General features: G+C 43.1%; 2 protein-coding genes and 3 pseudogenes across 2 annotated transcripts; 2 read left to right on the forward strand and 3 right to left on the reverse strand.

The window, feature by feature from the left end:
- Window positions 1-205: 205 nt before the first annotated feature.
- LOC149751405 (uncharacterized) lies at window positions 206-4,479 on the reverse strand (annotated as a pseudogene).
- An 8,556-nt stretch (window positions 4,480-13,035) lies between these two features.
- LOC103708863 (PRA1 family protein B4-like) lies at window positions 13,036-14,206 on the reverse strand. The gene has a single exon (XM_017843272.4). The coding sequence runs from the start codon at window positions 14,063-14,065 to the stop codon at window positions 13,379-13,381; it is 687 nt and encodes a 228-aa protein (XP_017698761.1). The 5' UTR covers window positions 14,066-14,206; the 3' UTR covers window positions 13,036-13,378.
- A 287-nt stretch (window positions 14,207-14,493) lies between these two features.
- LOC103699927 (PRA1 family protein B3 pseudogene) lies at window positions 14,494-17,453 on the reverse strand (annotated as a pseudogene).
- LOC103708861 (exocyst complex component EXO70B1) lies at window positions 17,302-21,391 on the forward strand. Its single transcript, XM_039132402.3, has 4 exons — window positions 17,302-20,064; window positions 20,170-20,315; window positions 20,966-21,104; window positions 21,285-21,391. Exon 1 carries the CDS (start codon window positions 17,892-17,894, stop codon window positions 19,779-19,781), a length of 1,890 nt encoding a protein of 629 aa, XP_038988330.1. The 5' UTR covers window positions 17,302-17,891; the 3' UTR covers window positions 19,782-20,064; window positions 20,170-20,315; window positions 20,966-21,104; window positions 21,285-21,391.
- A 1,454-nt stretch (window positions 21,392-22,845) lies between these two features.
- LOC148700135 (L10-interacting MYB domain-containing protein-like) lies at window positions 22,846-24,167 on the forward strand (annotated as a pseudogene).

A 24,167-nucleotide genomic window follows, 5' to 3' on the forward strand; every position in this document is an offset into this window, starting at 1 on the left:
AGGTGTGAGATGGAAATTATTGAAGTGAGGCATCACCTAATACATATTGATTGCAATGAAAGACTTTGAACAATCTACATTTGTAGTTGATATAATGGAGTGGCCTAGCCTCCCTGTTTTTCGGAAGAAAAAAAAAGAAGTTGATATAACGGAGACAGAGATTTATGGGAAGTCATATAAATTATGCAACACTTAGATTACATGAAGCCTATTAATGGCCCCAGGATTTATGATTTTCCTTTGCAGTAACATTAAAAAGTTTGGAAAGAATCTTGTATCTCGACTATTATCTTATTCTGAAGCCAAAATTTTAAGAAGCAAACAATTGCTATTACAATGTGATAGGATATGTTTAGGCATCTGGCATAAACTGAGAGTACAGAGTGGGGCGAAATTAATTTATATAAGAAATCAATTGGCATGATCTTTCTTTTCCTTCTGATCTGATAGAAGATCAAAAGTTGTTTGGACATTATCAGAAGCTGAGCACCCTTTTGCTGCGATCTCATCCTGGAGCAAGATCATGAGAACCTTTCTCTGGGTTCAAAAAATATAGATGAAAGAACTTTACTGATTCAGTATCTTAGTATGAACACAAGAGCCACTCCAACAAATAGAAGGCCTCTTAGAAGGGTGTGATTGGGGGAGAAACAATATTAAATTTTCCTGTATGAATACCAGGACTGTATGTCAATACATACGGCAGTCAACAACAACTCCCATTGAACCCAACAGTAAAAACTACGATTCTTTTTTTGTAATCTTCCAAGACCACTCTGTGGCATGGCCAAGATTCCAGAGCACCAAACTACTACTGTCTAAATGACTTCACCAGAATTAGCTTTCAAATAATGTGTGACCACGTGAATAACAGTATGCAGTATGGCCAAGCAATATTGTACTCTAGCAGAACTACAAAGTTCAGATCTTGTGTTATTGATCACACACTACAGAGTACTTGCAGGTGGATGGATTACAACTAAGCCCTTCCTCACAGTCCCTCTCTGTAGGTAGGATAGCAGGACATCCAAATCCTATTCCACTGGCCTGTTTATTTGATAGCAAAGCAGTTCAACTGATCATCAGTGACGAAAGTATAGATCTTAGGCATCATGTGCCAAGAAAATATCTTTGTCATCGGATGATCCAAACCTGAAAAGTTACATTCAGGACTTATTAAGATTAATAGTAGAAGAATCAAGTGTTTTTTTATGCAGACCAGGCCAGCTACCATGTGAGATGCATGAAGCTGCACTGCACTTCATCCATCTACAGATGGGAGTTCCATGAGTTGACTCCAATGGCAGGATAACATGTGAGCTGAATTCCAGGGATAGGTGGTAAACTATACTGGCAAGAGTGTTCAACAAAACTAAAAGACCTACAAAGCTCATGCTTGCCCCACTCCGTCTACCTTCATAGAATATCTCTATTTATGTAGTTGGAATGCGATAATGTCCTGTCCAATATATAATTTTTTTTGGGGTAACAAAACGAATTCTTGTCTCTCTCTAAAGAAGGGCCTGGAATTTGAAATAAGAAGAAAATGCAGTCCCAGTTCGAATAAGTAAATGCAAAATCGTATATTCTTAAAAAATGCTGTCTTTAACAGTTTCCAGAATGTCGGAATCAAAGAATGGACACAGCAAGCATTCCTCTATAAGTCTAAAAGCAGTTCTTTTTTTTTTTTGGTGATGTGAAAATAGTTCTATTCGTAACAGAGAGAAATAAGGTCCTCAGGTCAATAATTCTGTTGCAAAGCATAATAAAGAAGAAGTCAACAACGAAAGGCAAATCCCTTTTTGCAACCAAGCCCATTATTGCAATGAAAGGTGTACATGATGGTCAGGAAAAACCCCAGTTTAGCAGCAAAATGTATTCATTATTCAAATAATTCATACTTAAACAGGCTTCTAGTATTCCAACATTCACCTTCATTCCATCATTAAAAGCAGAAAGAAGGCCTTTTATTTGCATATCTTTCCAGCAGGCACTATAGTTCTTAGCTGCTATTTGTATTAGCTACCAAACCATGAGGCTTGACAAAATCCTCAAGGAAGACGAACTCATCTAGATCAACAAATCGAATTGCATGGGAAGAATGGATTTCCTCTCAGTTTCTTGCTTCAGATTGCCAACCTTCTTCTAACTTTGATGCTTATGCTAGAAACAAGAAACATAATAATACTAAATACTCGACAAGAAAATCAAAACTGGAACTGTACATGTTACTCCTCGTAACACCATGCATGTTCTGCTTTTCATGTATTGGCTCCAAGTCATTTAATGACTAATCAATGAAACAAAATAGAGTTACAGCAAAAATTACTTCCCAAATAACTAAGTTTTAAGCACCATGCATGGAAGAAAAAAAAAGTTTACTTATATGTTTAACGAGATAAATTAAACTGGAAAAATATTATTTTTTGATGGGAAAGTACAAGTTTACTTATATTATTTCATTTGTCCTTAACGAGTCTTTGGATCTTTGCGTGATCATCTCATTATCAATGCTCTTAAATATATCTTCCTCAATATGCATCGCCAATGTTATTCACCCACTGATCTCCCATCCGATTATTTAGTCGAATTTTCATAATTTTTATTGCAGTAAAGGTCCTCTCAAACGTAGCTATTGGTAAAATCAATGCTAGTCTCATTGATAAATAAACCAACAGATACAAGTTATTTCCTTTTGTCTCCACTATGGAGCAAGTACTCTTATCTCCTCCAAATTCGAAAATTATTTAATGGACCACCCCAAATGAAAATGTATATGTCAAGCTGGTTGTCAAGAGCCATCAGCTGTGCCTTTAAAATATCATTGGAATAAAGCTGGGCAAGCTGAATTAACTTATCTTTGTCAAAGGTTGCAAATGAATCAGTTGGATTTAAAGACAGCCAAGCAAATTGATAGTTTCGTATTCATCTCATTGAAATGATTAAAGCTCCTAAATTGCGTATATAAATGACTGCATAAAAACATTTCTATTGCTAAAGAAGAGAAAAGAAAAGGTAAAGGAAAAGATGCTAAAGAACCGTGATTCACTCTTGCAGTTAGTGACTGCAGGTGATAGGATAAAATTCCATGCACCCACAAACTTCCATGAAAGAATAAACTTAGGAATTCTGTGGAACACAACTGGTAACCTGCTTTTGGGTGTTTTCGTGGTAAAAGGAAGGAAATTTTTCAGTGGTCGAGATGGTTGATAATGTGCAAAGTAGCATCATGGTGTTATGCTTCTTAAATCTGCCAGGGCTGCAGTGTGGTTACCTCTTTTGATCTCATGGAAGTATGGAGTACCTTTCACTTTCACTTGGCATAGTAGGGTGCTTGGTGGTGCGCTCTTTTGGGGGTTTGGGTTCCTTGAGAAAACAGTAGAATCAGAAGGCAGGGATAGAAGATGCTTATATGCTGACTGTAGTGTTAAATTTGCTCTTTCTCGGGCCTTGATGCACTTTAAACAATACATCATCAGAAGATAGAAGATGACATTTATAGAACATAATTTCTGTTACAATAAAATGTCTAGATGCGTAATATTTTAGAAACTGATTGTAGGCCATAAGGTTTTCTTGCCTGGAATGTAATGATTTCCTGATCCACTCAGATGCTATTATTCTAAACCAGGTGTTTCTTCTTTTTTCTAAATGTCTTGTAATCTGCCATGGAAATCTGCCAGATGAAAGGATGGTATTTTTTGCACCTGTCATTAGCACCAACTTTTAGCTTAATAGAAATTGCAACCAAGTGACTCACATTTTCTAATTCCAGGGAATCAAGAAGTCATGCCCTTCTGTTATGATACTTGGGGAGTGTTTTCAATGTAATACCTTGCAAGAACAAGGCAATCTGTCTTTATGCCCTTCTGTTATAATACTTGGGGAGTGTTCTCAATGTAACACCATATAGCACCAGCCTAAGCAATGGAGCATCACACATTCTTTTGCATATGCTGCCAGTTGTCAATTTGCGATCCTATGGAAACCACCCACTGTCCTGTCGTCTAGGTCTCCCTTCGGCTTATAGACAAATCTATTTATTTATCCTCATAAGTAAAAACTTTTTATCGTCTGTCAGCTATTCTTTCCCCTGCTCAGTGCCAGCTGATAAGACAAACCCATGTCGCATATCCTGCTGGTTGGGTATGCAGAGAAGAATGCGGATGTGCGGGCAAAGGAAGCAGAAGAAACAAGAAGATATTCCAAGGGGAGAGAATGAATTCCGAGCATATGTAAATTACCCCGGGTCCCGATCATATAAATGCTTGTATTCTAAGCTGCAGGAAGCAGTGACTTGATGGTAAGCACAATTCAGTGGAGTTTCTCGATAAAAGGGAGATGCAACCGTTGTCTGTCGTCTCCTCTTTGTCCTCTGGCTCTGTGCATATGTTCTAGTGAGCTAACGTTGATTTATATTTAATTTCGGAAGAAGACCCGGAAAAGTAGCTGATTGGCAGGGTAGATTATCACATGAAACTTTTTTTTTTTTTTTTCCGATAAAAACGGCAGTTCATATTACTCTAACTTGAGTACATCCAGCCATATCAAAAGAAAGTAAAGATAACAACGGAGTGGGACTATCAGCTGCTGAAGTCCAAAGAAACTCTCCGAAATGCCTAGCTACGTAAGAGGCGACCCAGTCAGCAGCTCTGTTCGCCTCCCGATACACATGTGTAACATGAAAATCACCCATCTCCTGAGCCAACCTCCTAGTCTCACGAATGAGTGGATGACCATCACCGAACCTATCCACACCCTGGATCCAATCGATCACCACCGAAGAATCACCCTCTAGATGCACCCGGGCGGCGCCGAGGATCCTCCTCGCATAAGATAAGCCCTCCCAAGCAGCTCTCAGCTCTGCTCCAACAATAGTAAGCCCTGGGATGCGACGACCACCGGCGGCTATCAGTCTGCCCCTCTCGTCTCTGATCACAAAACCCACACCTCCAGAGACACCATCCACCGAGCAACTACCATCAAAATTCACCTTGAAATGACCAAGGGGTGGGGGTACCCAAGAAACAAGAGCGAACCTGGGCGCTGTAGCAGCGGGAAGGATACCCCAGATGTCCCTAGCCATTCCAGAAGTGAACCACGCAGTAGTCGCAACCATCTCCCCTGCATGTAGCATAGCTCGATCCACCACCATCCTCGCAGACCACCTCCTGCCCTCAAATAGACCAGCGTTCCTATCCAACCATATATGATAAGTCAAGTGTGCCATCATAATACCCGCCTCAACAGAACAAGGCCTCCGCATAGAGGCTCTCAACACATGCATCAGGTCCTGAGCCGACTCCACTGAAAGGGGTAACATAACAGGAGACCTACTCCATATCTCTCTAGCCCTGGGGCACTGCAGCAAAACATGGTCAATGGTCTCCTTGATACCTGAACACCGCTCACAGCACTGAGAAATCTGCATGCCCCGTCCGGCTAGCATACCCCTGGTCGGTAAGCATCCCCATGCCACCTTCCAGAAGAAGAGCGCTACCCGCGGGTGACATCGTAGCCGCCATATCCATCTGCCCTCAATCTGCCTGTCTGACACCCTGCTCATCAAAGTGTGGAGATCCCTGGCTCGCACCTGCGCTCGACCCGTCGGCCACCAGACTAATCTATCTGGCATCTCCTGCAAAGGAATCGGAAGGTCCATGATCGTCACTGCCAACTCCTCCCCAAACACCTCCCGAATCAATCCCTCCCTCCAGCAGCCCCCCTCTCGGTAAATCAAATCACTAACCCTAAATCCAGCGATCCTCGCCGAATCCACCAAGGTCGGAATACGGCTGATCGGCTGCTCAGTCACCCACCTGTCCTCCAAAACATCTATAGACCGCCCATCACCAATGGCCCATCTCATCTCCGGAAGCACCAGCGCGGCCCTAGCACACATCTCCCTCCACACCGGCGAATATAATCGGCCTCCGCGCACTCCAGGTATCAGAGCTCCATATTTGGCCCTCATCAACGAGGACCACATGCGATCAGGCTCTAGCACAAACCTCACTGCATGTCGAGCCGCTAAAGCCTCTCTCCTATCCATCAAAGACAACACCCCCAACCCACCGAACCTGATCGGCTGACACACCACCTCCCATGCCACCAGATGAACACCATCTCTGCCCCTATTCCCACCCCAGATAAAGTTTCTAAAAGTCCGCTCCAAGGTCCTCACAAGAGACACCGGAATAAAGGAATTGGACAATAAGTAGATGGGAATTGAAGAAAGAACTGACCGAACCAATGTGATCCTCTCCATCATGAAACTCTTTAATAGGAGTCCTATGTAAGTTGCACTTTGGAAGGAGCTTGGGTGCAAGCAACTATGCGTGCCATGGCTGCAGTCATCTTCTATCAGATCAACTTCAAAACTCGCATCTCAGGTTAGTGACAGTGCTCCTATTGTACCTAAAACGCACCACCACATCATGACGGCCTTTATGTAAACCCTAGGTTCTCCATTAGATGAGATGTCATTTCAAGCAGGCAACGACTAGCCAACTTGAGACTATTTGCTACTGCCACCAAGATTACCAGTCCTCCATGGCAGTACATCAAGATAGGCGTCTAGTAGGGCCCCGAGTGAGGTGCTGCCAAGAACCAACTGCCACATGGCACCAGGAAACTGAATAGTAACAAGACCTGTGGTCTTCAGCTTTTTTCCCAACAGATACATTCCCCTAAGGCCCTCTCGGAACAGAGTCGCTTATTCTGTGTCAGGGACCCAACACCAATCACAACGCTTTATCCAATCAAATATAGAGTCACTTCTGCACCATCAAAGTAAAAATAATTTGACGCCAACCACCCACAAAATATACAAAGTTTCCCGCTGTACACTAGAATTTCGATTCCTGCCTAGGTTATCAAATAAGTTCTTGACATTTTTGTACAAATATCCTTCAGAATTCTGGTGCTAAATATAAAGAGATAACAATGTAATTCAGCAACCAAATACTTTGAACGACCCACAAGTAAATTGCAAAACAGGGTTAACAATACTTGTTGTTTTGCCTCAATTTTCTTTTTTTCTCGTAGAGAAAATGAGATGTTTAAATGGTATACTATTTATATATACAGAAAATGTGAAAAGGACATCACCAAACTCCTGTGATAGTTGAAACTAAAAAAAATTGGTTTTGTAAATTGAAAGCGTTGTAGAAGATACAAAAATTCTTTGCGCACATTATTCAGATTATTGAGTTGAAGGCTGCACCGTCGTTTGTGTTATTTATTCACAAACCCTCTTGACATGGTTAACAATTTCCAGGTCAATTCTTGTTGAAGACTTCCCTCACAATTGGTAAATATAAGCTCAAATAACAATTGATAATAGTTACATAACACACTCAATAGACCCACAGAACATAATCAAAACTGCTCGCAGTGATATATCACATGCCTGTCTTTGAATTTATATCGTAATATTTGAACAAACTAGACTTAACCAGCAAGCAAGATATTTGCAGACTGTCAAGCACTATCAACTAAATAGTCATCCAGATAAAAAATACACTCAGATTTCCTTGTAATTTACACCAATCTCCTCCAAATATCACTTGGTAAAAGTTCAGGCAGTCTTGCAACATTGTGTTTCAACAGCCAGCAGGATCTGGCAATTTGACTTGGACAGATTTGACAGTGAAAATGATCCCCTTTCCACCAAACAGGCATCCTTATCAAGCATGTTCGACAACAAAATACTAAGTAGCTTCTAGCTAAACTAATTCGGCAAAACTTCTATGATTTCTGAGATCACATTTGACAAACTAAACTTTCTATAACAATAGTCTGCATTCTACTAACAAGGATCTTCAACCAAATTTTGTTAAATACATAACCATACATATCTAACTTGATTTACTTATCTCCATTCTTCTACAGTTGCATGCAACCACCCTAATATAGAAAAAGTTCTCAAGTTTCATCCTCCTGGGACAACATCAAGCTTTTCTAGTCATCTTTATTACATAGAGGCCATATTAGTTCCATGCGCAAGCACACGTGATTGTGTATGCAAATATGACTGTATGTGCCCACATAACCCCACAAACCCTCCAGAAAAAGGGAATCAAAAATACATCCACATCCACCAAAAGCCTGCTTCTTAAAATCAGAAGTGACATACTTCATAGTTCATTTTCTATTGGGGCCCATGGCACTACAAGGGTTCAGCCCAGAAAAACATTTCAACTTTTGGATGAATGTTGGCTTTATAAAAAAAATCAACTTAGGAAATGACACAAATAAATAGAAGACAGAATTCTAACACAAATATAGGAAATGCACCAACCTGACATAAACTACAGATAGTAGTAAGATATCCAATTCCAAGATACACAACAAAACACTCCCCCCAGAAGTGTGCAGAGTTCAAGCTTGAGCAAAAGGAGAGTCTAAGATTACCATTAAGGTGGGTGAAGGAGGAGGGGAGGAGAAGGAAAAGAAAGAAGACACAGGTCACAGAGTAAGATTACCATTAAGGTGAGTGGAGGAGGGAGGAAAAAGAAAACACAGGTCCAATGTGAAATTAGCATCTGAGAAATGGCTCAAAATATGCAATCTAAAAAATTCTTCTTGAGCAAGTGCAATGGGTCTATGGAAAATAGACCAAAAAAGTCATTGACAATAAGGAGGGTAATTACTTAAGAAATGCCTCAGTCAACAATCAGATGAACTTTTATATAAGAAAGGAAGCCTACAAAAGACTGGAAAGTAGGCAAACCCATCGAGATGATGTATCCAAATTCTGGAACGCTTCCTCCATCGAATAGTTCTGCTCAGTAGTTCCAAATAATCAACTGCACAAAATGCTTTGGAATTTGAAACCAACTGAAACCACCTTTGATGAACAAGATGCCCAACAACCTCAACATTTTCTAGGGGAGAAAAAAACGTATAGCTCCGCAAAGATGGTGGCAAGAGGGAGCTTTGCACAGCATGCTTCCTCCCAATCATAAACAGAACTGTTGAAACACCTAACTAACAAAGTACAGGTTGCATACACTCCTAAATCCATCTTTCTAAAAGCCTCTAGCTTTAATGCTTCATAAGCATGATTTAGAATTCTACACCAAAATCACCATGATCTTATCCTTAGAAGACTAATCGCCAAAATACAACAATGCAATCTTCATGATTAAATTTCTATTTTTATCTAGTTAAATTACATGTACATAGATAAATGTCAAAGTAAAGAAGACATATGAGATTGGGACTCCATTTTCTAGAGGATCAAATAATTATCACCAAAATTATATAATTTTTGACAAGGAACATCTAAATAGCTGGGGCTTTTTTTCTTTATATCAATTTGGGCAGCAAAACCCTGTTTTTTAAAATCAATATTCCCCATAAAGATACACCTCATGTTTTGATAAGATAATTTTTCAAACTTGTCCTCAAGGATTTCTGCAGATACATCACAATAACTTTCACACATTCCCTAGTCTCATCAACAACAAATTATTTGCAAATAATTGGCACCATCCACTTGGATTTTAGCAACGAAAGGATTGATTAGAAAAAAATAGGGAAACATATTCAAGCACCTGACCAATCAGATATAGCCATAGTATAATGGCTTGTACCACTGTATCATGCAAGCCAAATTGCATCCATTCATGCCTACTAGAAAGACTCAATGCTAAACCATATTTTCTGAAACAGGTCCCCTAGAATGTGACAGGCACAATACAGTACCATATCATGCTGCCACTTATATAGCACAGGAACAGCACGCAATAGTTAAGTCCTTGATAGAATGAGCACCACCTCTTCATCAACCAAATGTGCACCTTTGGCATTTTTTTGATATAAACCATGTTCAAATTCTTCTCTGCTCTTAATTTTTTCATTGAATGTGCATTAAACCAAAGTAACGGTTAGCTATCCAGACATGTTGTTTACTGGTCTTCTGGAATACAGCTAAGATAAATGTGTACAAGAACTACTAAATATGGAGACCAAAATGAGGAAGCCAGAGCAAATAAAACACCGGCACAAAACAGAACAACAGATGGAAGTGCTTTGGTCATCAAGTATGAAATAGCATGCGGCCTAATAAAACATATTAGGTCCTTCATCAAGTATGAAGGACCTAATATGGCGTAGACCAAGTTTTTGTGGATGAAAGTGGTGCCAAATGATTCAGTGCAGTACAAAAGACATTCTTGGATAAATAATTGTCAAAGTGGAAATACGAAGCCAATAAAAGGTAGTTAAAGGCAGTTATAGTGGTTATGTAGGAGTGGCAAAAAAAGGATTACACCCCCTAGCCCACAACAACACCCCCCCCCCCCCCCCCCCAAAAAAAAAAAAAAAAGAGAAAGAAAGAAAAAGAAAAATAACAAAAAACAAAAAGAATACACACGCATACAGACATGCATACAAGCATGCATGCGTGCACACAAAACCTACTACCATGATCATGCCATTTTGTGGGAGGGATCACATGAAATTGCATGCTGCAGTAAAAGTTCAATCAACACCGAATAAACTATAGTTATTGTTATAGCTATACAAACCTATAAAGAAAAAAAAGTGGGATAGCAATGGCATTGTTGATCTTCAAGTTAAGAAAACACGAGTGGCATGCAATCAGATACCTTTTATAGTTAAAAAAGCCTAGAATTCCAAAGATATTCTACCATTTGATCCACGACAAGGGCCTTTATTAATTGGAACAGAGCTACCATTCTATTTTGGAGGAAAAGCATGTCTACAATGTGAGACGCGGCCCAATTAAGCCATTTTGGACGCGATCGCGATCCTCTATTTCCCCCTTCCATTGAGTCGATAACGCCACGATAACCGTGGCCAGCGGGGACTCCAAAAGTCCGACACGAAGCGATTGCTCGGCCGTTCGGGCCCCTCCTAAGTACCACCAGATTCATGGCTCGATAATTTGTTGATCCTTTTTATCTTTATCCTGGTGGCGCTCTCTTACTTACTATTTTTTTGGTGCTTTCACTAGCCTTACTGATCTATGAGACAGATGAGAGAGTGGGAAAATGCGGTGGGAAGTGAAACCACCATGCTTATCTTCTTATAAAGAAGAGTTTATCTCTCCCAAAACCATTTAAATCTTCTTAATCTACTGTGATTAATCACTGCCGAGCTTTCTTTGCTTTTCTTCTCCTTCTCCGGTGGCCGACGTGCCATCTCGGTCGAGCATCACCGCCCAAAACACCATCTTCCCTCTCTAGAAGCCCTCCACTATCCTGTTTCCCATGTTTCGAGTCATGCCACTGCAAAGCTCACTGAAAACCACCATCTCCGACCGAGCTCCATTGCTACGGCCCTCCTTAGTAACCCCCTCACCTCCTCCATGTGATTACCAGATGAGTGAACCCGGATTTGAGCCTCCATTCTCTTGCTTTTGAGCCAAACTGAGACCTTCTCAGTCTTGCCACCTCTACCTGTCGCCGCCGCAGTGGCCGCTGTTGCCGACCCTCTAGTGTCATGCTACTGGATTTCTGGCAGCACCCCAGCCTCTTTCCTCTCCTCTTCCCACTCTTCCTCCCCATTTTCTTCTTTTTCTTATTTCTTCTTTTTCTTCCCATTTTATCCTGATTTATTTATTAATTTCTAAAAGAAAAACTAATTTACTTTTCTAGTAGTTATTTCCTCTTCTTTGGCCTATGGACCAAATGCAATAATGATCCATGCCCCTGACAACCAAACCCATGCCCCTGATTGAACCCGGACTAGCATTCTCTCTCTTCTCTATCTTTCTTTCTCTAAGCAAGACCCGAAGATCTTAGTTCAAAGTCATGACTCCCTTTTGCTCGAATCCAAGTTGACCCCAAGGTGGAGGCCCTGCACCACCCTAATATCTGGACAACAAACCTACCCAGTACTCCAGCCTTGTCAAGTACTCTTAGAATTTGATGACTATTAATCTTTATAGAGCAATCTAAAACATAGCTCAACTTAATCAGTTTAGTTCACCTTATTCAAATCGGCTCGAACAGTCGGGCACCGCCACCTGACCAATCTGATTTGAGGGCATGAGGTCGTATCCCCAATAGTATTTTAATTTTTGACTTTTCTTAGCTTCTAAGATGACAATAAAATTAATTGTATTTTAATGATATTAAAGCAGGTGAACCAGACCCATCTAACTAGAGTGAAATTTTAAAACGATAAGAGATAAGTGACCTAATACTTCAAAGTGTATTTTCTGACCTTTGGTAAAGTTATAATTAGTTTATTAACTTTGAATGTGATCTCTGTTTACTTGATTAAATAAGTTAGACATGATATTATTATTACAATAATAATTATTTTAAAATATATTATGTGTTTTGTTATGCTTGTAAGATAAAATATAAAATATATGACCGGATAAATTATAAAATTTGTTTTATATATATGTAGTCTCAGCACGACTATGATCTGGCCCCGCCAATGGAGATTATTTGTTGGCCTCGTCAACTTGTAATCTGAGAAACTGGTTTCAACATCGAGCCACCAGTAATTAGAATAGTGGTATCTGACACTTTGTAAATTCTATAAATCTCTAGCTATGGAAATTATGGATTGGTTGCCATGCCTACTTGATGAATTACTAAAAATTGATATGTAGGCACAACATTATAAAGGACAAAAATTTTAAGCAAGAATTATATAATTAGCAGGTGAAACATGGAATGCGGTCAAATGGACAAGTGCCAGAAGAATTAAGCCTCTCAATATGACTTCACATACATAACAGAACATGATGGGAAACAAGTACTATTTGTTCTCCATTGCTCAAATTTGATGCAGTAATTAGCACCATGCCTGAAATTTGAATCAATGCCCATGGTTAGAATAGGTTCTTAGAAGTGCAGCAATTCATCCAATTCCTAAAGAAAACTGTTGCAAACCACGAATTTATAGCAATCTATTCCAGATCTGAAACCTGTAACTACGAATGAGCAGATAAGCATCCATCACTTCACAATATCACCAGATCTGATCATACCCTCATGGAGAGATAAGAAAAACAGAAGCGAAATAACACCCAGGTGCAGTCTAACCTTGAACAAGAACAACCGCATCATATCACTACATTATGGCAGGGGAATCATTCAAAATGTACATGTGTGTATAAATATTAAAGAACATGTCAACTTTATCCTTCCAACAGATAGATAGATCTAGGAGAGGAGACATCGAATTGTAAGCACTCATCAACAAAAAACTTACAAGAAGCCAGAATAGTATTCTATATTCCGATCTGTATATATAAATATATAGTAGTAAAAGAATAAGAACCAACCAAACCCTAGATCAACGAATCTTTCCTTCCCCTACAAGGAAAGAAAGGAAATAAGGGGAAAAGGGAAAACCCCATAGCCTCACCATCAGACCGACATCATCATCAGACGCGGGCGGCGACGACGGGGCCGGTGGCAGACGCAGCGGAGGAGGCGGCGCCGCCGAGGAAGGAGAGGAACCCCGCGGCGGCGCCACCCGGATCCTGGTCGTCAAGGAAGAGGTCCTCGGGCATGCGGAAGGCTCCGTGGGCGCAGACGATGGCGGCGCCAACCAGGAGGGCGGAGATGAGGAGGGAACCGACGGAGGTGAGGAAGATGACGAAGATGGAGAGGAGGACAAGACCTCCGAGGGTCTCGCGGTCGGAGAAGGTGCGGCCGAAGAGGACGAGGGGGGGATCGGCAGGGCGGAATAAGTAGAGGAAGCACCAGGCGGCGAAGAGGCCGAGGAGGACGAGGAGGGAGAAGGGGTGAGAAAGGAGGGAGAGGGCAAGGACCGCGGCGAGGAGGGCGATGTAGTTGACGCGGAAGTAGCCGAGGTTCTTGCGGATGCGGGAGGCGGCATCGGAGAGGGAGTCCGGGCGGGAGAAGGCGGAGCGGTCGAGGAGCTCCGACCAGGGGCGACGATTGGAGAGGGAGCGGCGCACGGAGTCGGAAAGCCGGGCGAGGAAGAGGCGGAAGGCCGGGGTGGCGATCGGAGCGGCGGCGCCGTTGGCGCCGGAGGAGGGGGCGGCGCCGCCGGCCTGGGGATTGGAGATGGGGAGCAAGGGCGGGGACGGGGAGGAGGCCATCATCGCAGCGACAGCGAGCGGAAGGGGAGGATTTTGGCGAAAGTTCTTGGGAAGGAGGGGGTTTTTATAATTTATAGGGGGGTTGGATTCGGTGGTGGAGAGACTCGAGAGCCGAGAGGGGTAAAATTATAACAAAAATAGAGGAGGTCGGGGTATTCTCTATTCTTTGCTTCGCTATAAAGGGTTCGCTGGGGTGGACCGCCGATGGATGGTGCGAAGAAGACAGGGGGTAAGTGGTCGGCGGAGCATCGTTGTCATTAAAGTGGTCCGGCTTTTCGTGATCATCCGATATCTGTCACGACTCTTGAAGCGATAAATCCAGCTTTGAATACTGGCCGGGTCTGATAAATATCAAATCCAGTTTTGGTTAGTGGTGCGTCCAGGATCGGTTGGGTTGTGTTTGCGGGGGAGCCCAAGCCCAGTTCAACTAAACAAAGATGCCCAACTTCCTATCAAACAAAAAAATTGAAATAGTATGAACAACCCAGACCAGTTAAAGACAAGGACCAAACCCAGTCACCTGAGCCCATGTCCAGCCCTGCTATACAATATTCAGCACAAGCACAATTTGACTCGGTTCAAGTTCTGGCTGGATCTCATTAGCTAAAACAAACTTTTAAGTTACGTCAGACTGGATGTGTGATTTTATGAATTTATAGTAACTTTGGGTTTGATTAGCTTTAGAGCTCTGCAGGTATAAGGATTGGTTTTGGCAGGTTAAATCGTGGTCCAGAAATAATTTGAGATGGGTGCAGGACCAAGCTCTTATATTGAACACAATCTATCTTGAATTAGGCTTGGCACTGTTTAACTTAAGTCAAAATAATATGCATTACCACTTAATGCACAGATTAGAAATCTCAAAATCATATACCTTTTTTATATAAAAATAATTTATATTGAGTAAATCACATTCAATAACTCAAATTATTAATATAAAATTTTTATTCTTCAATCTAGATCTAATCAGATTTGAGTGGAAATTTATTTCGATTGGATGCTAGTAGACCTCGCTCTTTCTATATAATTATATAGATGGATATATGTTGTGATAAATAAACAAATATATTATATATATAATATTTGAATATAGTCGCTTAAATATTTGAAAAACCAACCTAGCAGAGCAGCCGCGAGAAGTTTAGTTAAAATATTAGAGCATAAGAGCATAGTAAGATCAGAAGGTCAACACAGAACCAACAATTATGATAATGCCAAAGTTAATCCTTTATTCGGGTCGGATTGAATATAAGATGACACACCTGAATGTTCTTCCCATCCCATGATTAGAGAGGTGAGCTAAAGCAGCAGAATGCACTCTTTTCCCACCAAACCTACAGCAGTACGACTATAAAAAGAGCATCATAATAATGCTTTTTCCTTCCCATGCAAAGAAAGAAAGGTAACTAGGGAACAAGGAAAATCCCATAGCCTCACCGTCAGACCGACAACATCATCAGACGAGGCAGCGGAGGAGGCGGCGCCGCCGAGGAACGAGAGGAACGCCGCGGCGCCGCCAGCCGGGATCCTGGTCGTCGAGAAAGGGGCCCTAGAGCACGCGGAAGGCTCCGTGGGCGCAGACGATGGCGGCGCCAACCAGGAGGGCGGAGATGAGGAGGGATCCCACGGAGGTGAGGAAAATGACGAAGATGGAGAGGAGGACAAGGCCTCCGAGGGTTTCGCGGTCGGAGAAGGTGCGGCCGAAGAGGACGAGGGGGGGATCGGCGGGGCGGAATAGGTAGAGGAAGCACCAGGCGGCGAGGAGGACGACGAGGGAGAAGGGGTGGGAGAAGAGGGAGTGGGCGAGCATGGCGATGTAGTTGACGCGGAAGTAGGTGAGGTTCTTGCAGATGCGGGAGGCGGCTTTGGAGAGGGAGTCCGAGCGGGAGAAGGCGGAGCGGTCGAGGAGCACCGACCAGGGGCGACGATTGGAGAGGGAGCGGCGCACGGAGTCGGAAAGGCGGGAGAGGAAGAGACGGAAGGCCAAGGTGCGATCGGAGAGGCGCCGCCGTTGGCGCCGGAGGAGGGGGCAGCGCCGCCGGACTGGGGGTTGGAGAGAGCGGGAACGGGGCCGGGGTGGAGGCCATCATCGCAGCGCCAGCGAGATCTACCATTTAAAGCCAACTTCTGAGAAGGATTGAAATGAGAGGAAATTTCACTATTTGGATATTGAAATACGCCGTTTAAATTGAAGGTTTTCTATTCCGAGAAAATTTTGACCAACTGTCTATTCTATTCCGTTAAAAAATTTGTAAAATTTTATTTTTAGATAATTATTTATAATAATCATATCCACTTTTAGAAACCTAGTTATATTCCAACTTAAAAAAATAAATTTGATCCAAATTATGTAAGAACCGCACAACTATTATAAAGAAAAGTTATATATATTAATGTGGCCATTAAGTTGGAAATATATTTTTATAATTTGTTATAATTTTTATTTTTTTAAATAGATTTCAGTTTAGTGGGCTCAAAAAAAAATTTCTTTCTTCCAATCTAACCATTCTAACTTGTTGACTATAATATTTGACAATTACAAAACTAATACTTTGATCATAAATGGTCTTAGCCTGACATAAATTTCCAACTGAAGCCATCCAAATAGAATTACAATTTTACAAAGAAGACCCACCCCTCACCATGTCGGCCAATTTGTGTAAAATTGTCCAGTTTAGTCTTACCAAAGAGATGTCCACCTGAAATACCCAAATAGGGTGGTTTAGCCGTTATGAAAACCATGGTCTCGAACCACTTGGTCTACTATTATGTGGTCAAAGGACAGCATCCGACTTGCTTGTGGGCCTATCAGGACCCGGGACTCGAGTTTAAAGTGGAAAGGTTGAAAAGGTTTGAACTTTGAAGGTGAAAAGAGAACAAGATTCCAATTCTAATAAACGAACGGTAAGCAGACATCCCCTGGCTGATCCGTCAATCACGGCGTCCGCCTTCTCATGAAATCCCGACCGTCCTTCCCCTCCACCTTATCGTGCCCCCCATCTTTTCCTTCCGTCTTTCTCTTCTCCCGAGGTGGACTCCCTCCAACCAAATCAAGCCCCTTTGGCCGCGTGTCGTTAATATATTGGTTCTATCACCAATCCCGTGAATAGCACCAAGATCTCGTGTCATATCGCGTGGAGCCCCGAAGCAGAACTTCCTGGATTTTGATCTCCAGTTCAAATCCCAACCGTCCATCTCAATGACCCCGATTCCCGTTGTTTTCTCGGCCCCCGTTTTTTTTTTTTTTTTATAAGCCATTAGGAAATTCCCTGGAAAAGGGAGCGAAGCAAGGGGCGCGGCTGGCGTGGGACCCTCACCGCACCTCTAGCGGTAACCTACTCCGCCGACAAACCATGAACCTCAAATCCGCCTGCACTGGCACCCCGCCCATCGAACGATTATGCGACCAATCCGACGGTTCGAGCACACAGTAGAGGGTGGAGTACTCTATACTAAACCTAAGACGAGGAGTAGCGTAACACCGAGTGAGTAAAACTCTAGCGGAAAATTACAAGAATGCCATGCCGTCTCGACTCGATTTGGTTTCCGCCATTTCTTCTTTCTTCCTCGCAAGTCGCATCCTCTGTCCTCCCTCTTTATCTCCTTCTCCGCTCTCATCTGCCGACCACCTTTACTCCTCAGAAAGACCCGTTCTTTTCTCTTTCCACGTACTCTCTGCAAAGCCCATCCTAACTCTCATCCTAACCCTAAACCTAGCTCCAAAAAGCTTAATCCTCGCTCGCTCGCCATGGCGGAGGACGACGAAAAGTGACGCCGGAGCGAAGGTGGTGGAATTGGGAAGGGAGGGACGAAGAGGTTTCGGACTGGAATGGCCGCGGAGAACGGGGAGGAGAAGCTGCTCGCCGCCGTCCGCCACATCGCCAAGACGCTGGGCCGGACGGAGACCATGGCCGACGACATCCTCCAGATCTTCTCCACCTTCGACGGCCGCTTATCCCGCGAGAAGCTCTCCGAGAAACAGCTCGACGATGGCAGCCTCGCCAGCGACGGCGTCGCCTGGGATGACCGCCTGTCGCTCTCGTCAATCGACCGGACGCTCCGGTCTCTAGACCGCCAGATCTCCCTGTTCGCGTGTTCGGAACGCCCGATCTGGTCCGACTCCGCTGACGCGTCGGCGTTTCTTGAGGCTGTGGACGATCTTTTGGCCACGATCCATGACCTCGACACGCCGGCTCCGGGGAACAAGCCACTGCTCGAACGGGCGGATCATCTCCTCCAGAAATGCATGCTCCGGCTTGAGGACGAGTTCCGCTCGCTGATTAATCGGTCCAACGGGGGACTGCCGTTGGATGCGGCGGCGACGGGGTCGGCGCCGTTCGATTCCGAGGGGGACGACAGCGATGGCGACGACGGCCGGGTCCCGGTGGCCCACCCAGTAACGGACTACGACCTCGTCATCGACGCGCTCCCTCCGGGCACCATCTCCGACCTCCACGAGATCGCGCGGCGGATGGCCGCCGCCGGCTTTGGCCAGGAATGCGCCGAGGTCTACGCCCTCGCCCGCCGGGACTTCGTCGAGGAGAGCGTCGCCCGGCTCGGGCTCCACACCAGGACCACCGAGGAGGTTCGGAGCACGCCCTGGACGGACCTTGAGTACGAGATTGCCCGCTGGATCAAAGCCCTCAACATGGTCTTCCGCATCCTCATCCCTAGCGAGCGCCGCCTCTGTGACCGGATCTTCGCCGGCCTCCCCCCATTCGCGGACCTCGCCTTTGCCGCGGTCTCCCGCGCTCCAGCGATCCAGCTCCTCTCCTTCGCCGATGTCGTCGCGATCAGTAGCCGGGCACCGGAACGCCTTTTCCGCGTGGTCGACATGTTCGAGGCCGTCCGGGACCTCATCCCCGACCTCGACCCTCTCTTCTCCGACCAGTACTCCACCATCCTCCGGACGGAGGCCGCCGCCGTCTTTAAGTCCCTGGCGGTGGCGATCCGGGGTATCTTCGTGGAGTTGGAGAATCTAATCCGGAGAGATCAGGCGCGCGCCGCAGTGCCCGGCGGCGGCCTCCACCCGATCACCCGCTACGTGATGAACTACCTCCGGGCGGCGTGCTCCTTCCGGCGAACAGTCGAGGAGGCCATGGAGGAGGACGCCGGGACCTCCGTCCCGCCCGATCCGGACCGTCCGTCCTCCTCCCTGGCGCTCCAGATCGCGTGGATCATGGACGTCCTCCATGGGAATCTCGAGGAGAAGTCCAATATCTATCGGGAGCCATCGCTGCGCTGCATCTTTCTGATGAACAACGGCCGGTACATCATCCAGAAGGTGCGGTACAGTGAGCTGGGTGTACTCCTCGGGGAGGACTGGATCAGACGGCAGGTGGCGAGGATCCGGCTATGGGGAAGTGAGTACCAGAGGGCTACGTGGAGCAAGGTGATCGCGGTGCTGCGGACGGACGGCGCTTCCGGGTCGGCGTCGGTGGCGGCGCAGGCGATGCGGGAGCGGCTTCGGGTTTTTAACGCGTACTTCGACGAAATATGCCGGGCGCAGACCGGGTGGGTGGTGCCGGACGAGCAGCTGAGGGCGGAGCTGAGGATATCGGGGTCGGAGCTGGTACTGCCGGCGTATCGGAATTTCTTGGGGCGGTACCGGAACTTGGCGGAGGCAGGGAAGCACACGAAGAAGTACGCCAAGTATAGCGCGGAGGACGTGGAGGCGAGGATTGGGGAGTTGTTCGAGGGGACGGGGAAGAGATCGTAGAGGAATTAGATAAAATATAGGGCTTTGGGTATTTTTAGGACGTAATTTTGTGTGAAATGGTTGTGATGTTTGTAGTTAATTTGAATTGGAGCGATTGGATTGTAGTTGTTGTGTGTATATTAGGGGTGGAATGCCCAAAGAGATACTAACTGTGAAATACGTTCGTCATCTATTTTATGTTAGTCATCGATTCTCGTTGAAACCGACTGATTTTGTGCCGACTACATTCTTTCTAAGAACGCCACCCCATGAACAGCTGGGATTCTTCTTTGCTCTTTTTTGGGTGAGATTATTCTTTGCCTCATTCAACCACTTAGAAGTCGTAGCTACTTTATAGGCTTAATTTTTTCACATCTACTAAAAATACTGCGACTATCCTATGTGGCAGTTTGCAGTTGGTGGAAAACATGAGGAGTTTGGTGCATCCGAAATTACCGCATCAGCGCTCCTGGACTGTGTTGCATGAGAACCGAACGAGCGAGAAGCATGATGATGATGTTGTCTTGGTTGTTGAATTTGTTAGTGTTGCTTGAGGTATGGCTGTTCTTAGCTTTGATCGATCCCCTTTTTGGTTGAGTAATTCTCAATCTCTGGGCTACTGGCCCCTGGTAAGGGATGTTCTCATGTTCATAGCCTTCCCTTCTGCATCCCGGTCTCCTCTGGCAATGGCCTCAGCTGTTATCTCCTTAAATGCTCATCGAGTCAAGTCTCATTGGCTGCCGCTCTCTCCTCGCCATGACCTTCTCCTTCAATACTTAACAGCCCTTTAAAAAAATTTGGTAATTTTTTTATTAATAATATAATAAATATTTCATAATTTTTTTCTAAAAAACATAGATGTTCAATCGGGCCGCCATTTTTTTCATTATTAATTAAATATGTCAAAACTATTTTTAAAATATATTTAAAAAATATTTTTTGAAAAAAAAATATTTTAGTAAGCAAAAAAAATTTCTGCGTATTAAATGGGTCCTTAGAGATATGCAAGAAAATCGAGAAAATAGTAAAATCGAATCAAACCGGATATTTTGCTTTGGTTCGGGTGGAGTATTTTTCGCATTCTATCTGGTTTCTGCTTGTTAATATTTGGAACCGAACAAATTTGGTTCGATTTCAGTATTAAAAAAACCAACTTAAGCCGAGCCGCTGTATGTATACGTACTAAGTGATTCATTTGGTTTCAGCGGTTCAGTTCGGCAGAGCCCTGGCCGCCTCCAATCTCTCGCCTCTCCTGAGTCTCCTCCCACTCCACGCATCTGCATCCCGGGAACCACCACTCTCCCCCGCCTCCCTCGTCCTCCAACCCCTCGCTCGACGGCACAGGTGAGATACCTTAAAGAGGTAGAGACCCAAGCATTTTTCTTTCATACCCCTTTACCAAACAAGAGAGAAGCCTTCGCTTGGGATCTGGTTCTATAAATACTTGTTCTCGTCTTCGACTTTTCCTTCTCGGGCTCTTGGTTTCGTACGAGCTCTTCACAATGGCTCTCGATCTCCTTGTAGGAGGGATGGCGATGGCGAGGGTGAGCTTCGGCCCCATATATCTCGGGAGGTTCTAGGCCGCCACCGCCTACACCGGATTCGGTGGATCTCCAACTTCTCCTCCAATGGTACGATCTCCAATGTCTGGAATGATGTTGCCCTCTTGCTTTACGCGCTCTATCAGCAATGGTTTTATCACTTTTCTCTCTGCTAATGATTTCTTCACTTTCATTGAGATGAAATGATTCGGTTATCCGATATGATATGATTTCTTTATCTTAGTTTCTTGTTGTAATTTGATTTCTGAATTTGAAAAATTGCATCAAGAATGCTCCACATTTGTAGATGCTTGGGATGAATTTGTTCCCCAAAAATATCTTCTTTGAGAACTTGATCAGGTTGAATTTCCTCGATTGTTTTCCTTTTTGGGTGGAGCATAGTTCTGGAAGTCCATTTAGTCCAACAAGGGAAGCCCGTGTACCCCAGCTCTATATAAACCGATCCGAGGTTCGATCGGTTTGAACCGGTTTTCCCATATGATCGGTTCGGTTTCTGTTTCAATTTTGGCAAACCGATTTAGATTTATTTGGCAAAGCTTTTAGTAGGTCAGAAAGCAAAAAAACCACTTTCGACCCACCAAATGTACTTTTGGATGGAATAGAGGGTTTGAGAAAAAAATTTGAAAGTAGTTTTTTTGGGAGAAGCTCAATTAAAAAGCATTTTTAGCATACGTTGGAAAACTATTTTGAATTATATAATTCTTCTTTTTTGGACCAAAATATCTATGATAAAATATTATAATTACAAAAAAAATGTTTCTTTATATTATAAAAAGCTGCAGGAGTTCTAATAAAGAAAACAAGAACCCTAATCAACTTTAGCTTTCCAGTGATCAAGTTATTCCTTTTGTTCTGTTTATTTATCCATCGTTTTGATTTTTGTTGAGAAAAAAAAATTTAGATTTGTTCTCCATTTCCTCTAGAACAATTCGTGATGGAGTTGTCCCTCTCTTCCATCGATCTCTCATTTTCTTCTTCCAAAGCTCTTCATCTTCTTTTTCCCCTCTTTCTCCTCATCCTCCATCACCCATTCTCTCTCCCACTCTATCCCTCTTTCTATTTCTCTAAATGTCGACCTCTCAACATGGACTGTGGTATCGCGGTCCACCTCTCAGCATGGCCCGCGGCATCGTGGTCCACCTCTCAATGTGGTCAGCATTAAAGAAATGGAGAAAGGATAGAGAGGGTGATGGACGACAGCAACATTGCGGTCCACCCACTTTCTCTCTCGCTCTCTCTATCTATCTTAGAAAGTTATGTCTTACACTGTCTTTACCATTAGTTTAGAAGCTATTTCTTTACAAAATCATGTCTTGCTTTAGAGTATTCTAAAACTATTTTTAAAATATTTTTTTGGATGATGAAGATCTTGTGTGTCCATTTAATATTTTAGTTCCAGCACTGATCATTATGTCTACAAAGTCATTGCTCAATATGTATAGATTCTTATAAAACTTTATTTTTTAAAAAAAATTTAGTAAAGTTGATAGTTCATGTATATAATATTAATTTAATTAACATCTTTAGAATTTTCTAGTAAATTATTATTTTTAGTAGTCACTATAGAATCTATGCAATAAGTTTACCTATTGATTATATTTTTGAATGCATAAGTAATTTTATTTATGTGTAAGAAATGGATATGTAAGTAAGTTATATATGTACGTAATTTATATGTATGTAAATTGTATATATTTAGATATGCTTTATAAGGTACTTTATGATTATGCATGAAATCATGACTTATGATTAATAAAATGTTTGTGTCTTTGTTGTTGCATTGTAAGAAGAACAAATGTCTAATAAGAGCCAACATACCCTTGCTGATCCATCAACCCAAGATGAGAAGAATAAGAAGGCCATTTGGAATGACAGATTGATAGAGAAGTTTATCAATCTATATATTAGTGAAGTTGAAGCTAATAATTGCCTAGGAATACATTTCAATAGGATAGGTTGGGCCAATATAATTAAAAAATTCAACAAGAAGATTGAAAATCAATATAACTACAAAAAAATTTAAAAATAAGTGGGATAACATGAAATCAAATTTGAGCATTTGGATGAAATTAGCAGAAAAGGAAACAAGGCTTGGATGGGATCCTATTAGAAATACAATTGATGCATCGGATGCATAGTGGAAAAAAAATTGCAGGTATATGTGACGCTAGTTTGATGTTTGTAAGATGTTTGACACAAACTTATAAACTACAACTATATATTCTTAACTTGCAGGAGATTCCTGATGCAGCTAAGTTCCAAGAATGTGGTCTGCAATATGCTATGAAGTTGGATAGGTTATTTAAAGATACTAGTGCTACTGGGGAGGGGGCCTGGGCACCAGCTTTAGCGGTGCAAGAGAATGTTGAGAGCACAGTTGGAGCAAATGAGAGGTGTCTACACCAATCCAAGAAATGCAAGAAGGTAGGGGGTGCTGCACAACTATCTCAGCAATTGAGTCGTCTTATTGATGCAGTGGAGAAGAGCAGTACAATGTCATCCAAGATGATTGATAAATCTGGATGTAGTATCGATGAGGTGATGGGCTTGGTGCATTCTATGCCTGAGATGGTAGAACAACCTGAACTGATTCTGATTGCTGCTGAGGTGCTCCTTAAAAGAGAACATCGAGAGATGTTTGTAGCCCTCAAAGATACTTATCTTCAGATTGAATGGCTTAAGCGAATGTCAAAGCTACGGAAGTAGTTGTTTATGTATTATTATGGTGATATGTTTTGTAGTTTTAATTATGAACTTCTATTGCAGAATTATGGTGAACTATATGTATCTGTGTTATGTCTTGGATGCTATTGATTTTATGGATATTATATTATATTATATGTTA

This window comes from Phoenix dactylifera, chromosome 14, assembly GCF_051530095.1.
Source record: "Phoenix dactylifera cultivar Ajwa chromosome 14, Ajwa_hap1_PhDact_Kaust_v1.1, whole genome shotgun sequence".
Lineage (NCBI taxonomy): Eukaryota > Viridiplantae > Streptophyta > Magnoliopsida > Arecales > Arecaceae > Phoenix > Phoenix dactylifera.

Excerpts from the sequence above, each read along its gene's own strand:
- LOC103708863 (XM_017843272.4), bottom strand. The coding sequence starts at position 14,065 with ATGATGGCCTCCTCCCCGTCCCCGCCCTTGCTCCCCATCTCCAATCCC.
- LOC103708861 (XM_039132402.3), top strand. The coding sequence starts at position 17,892 with ATGGCCGCGGAGAACGGGGAGGAGAAGCTGCTCGCCGCCGTCCGCCAC.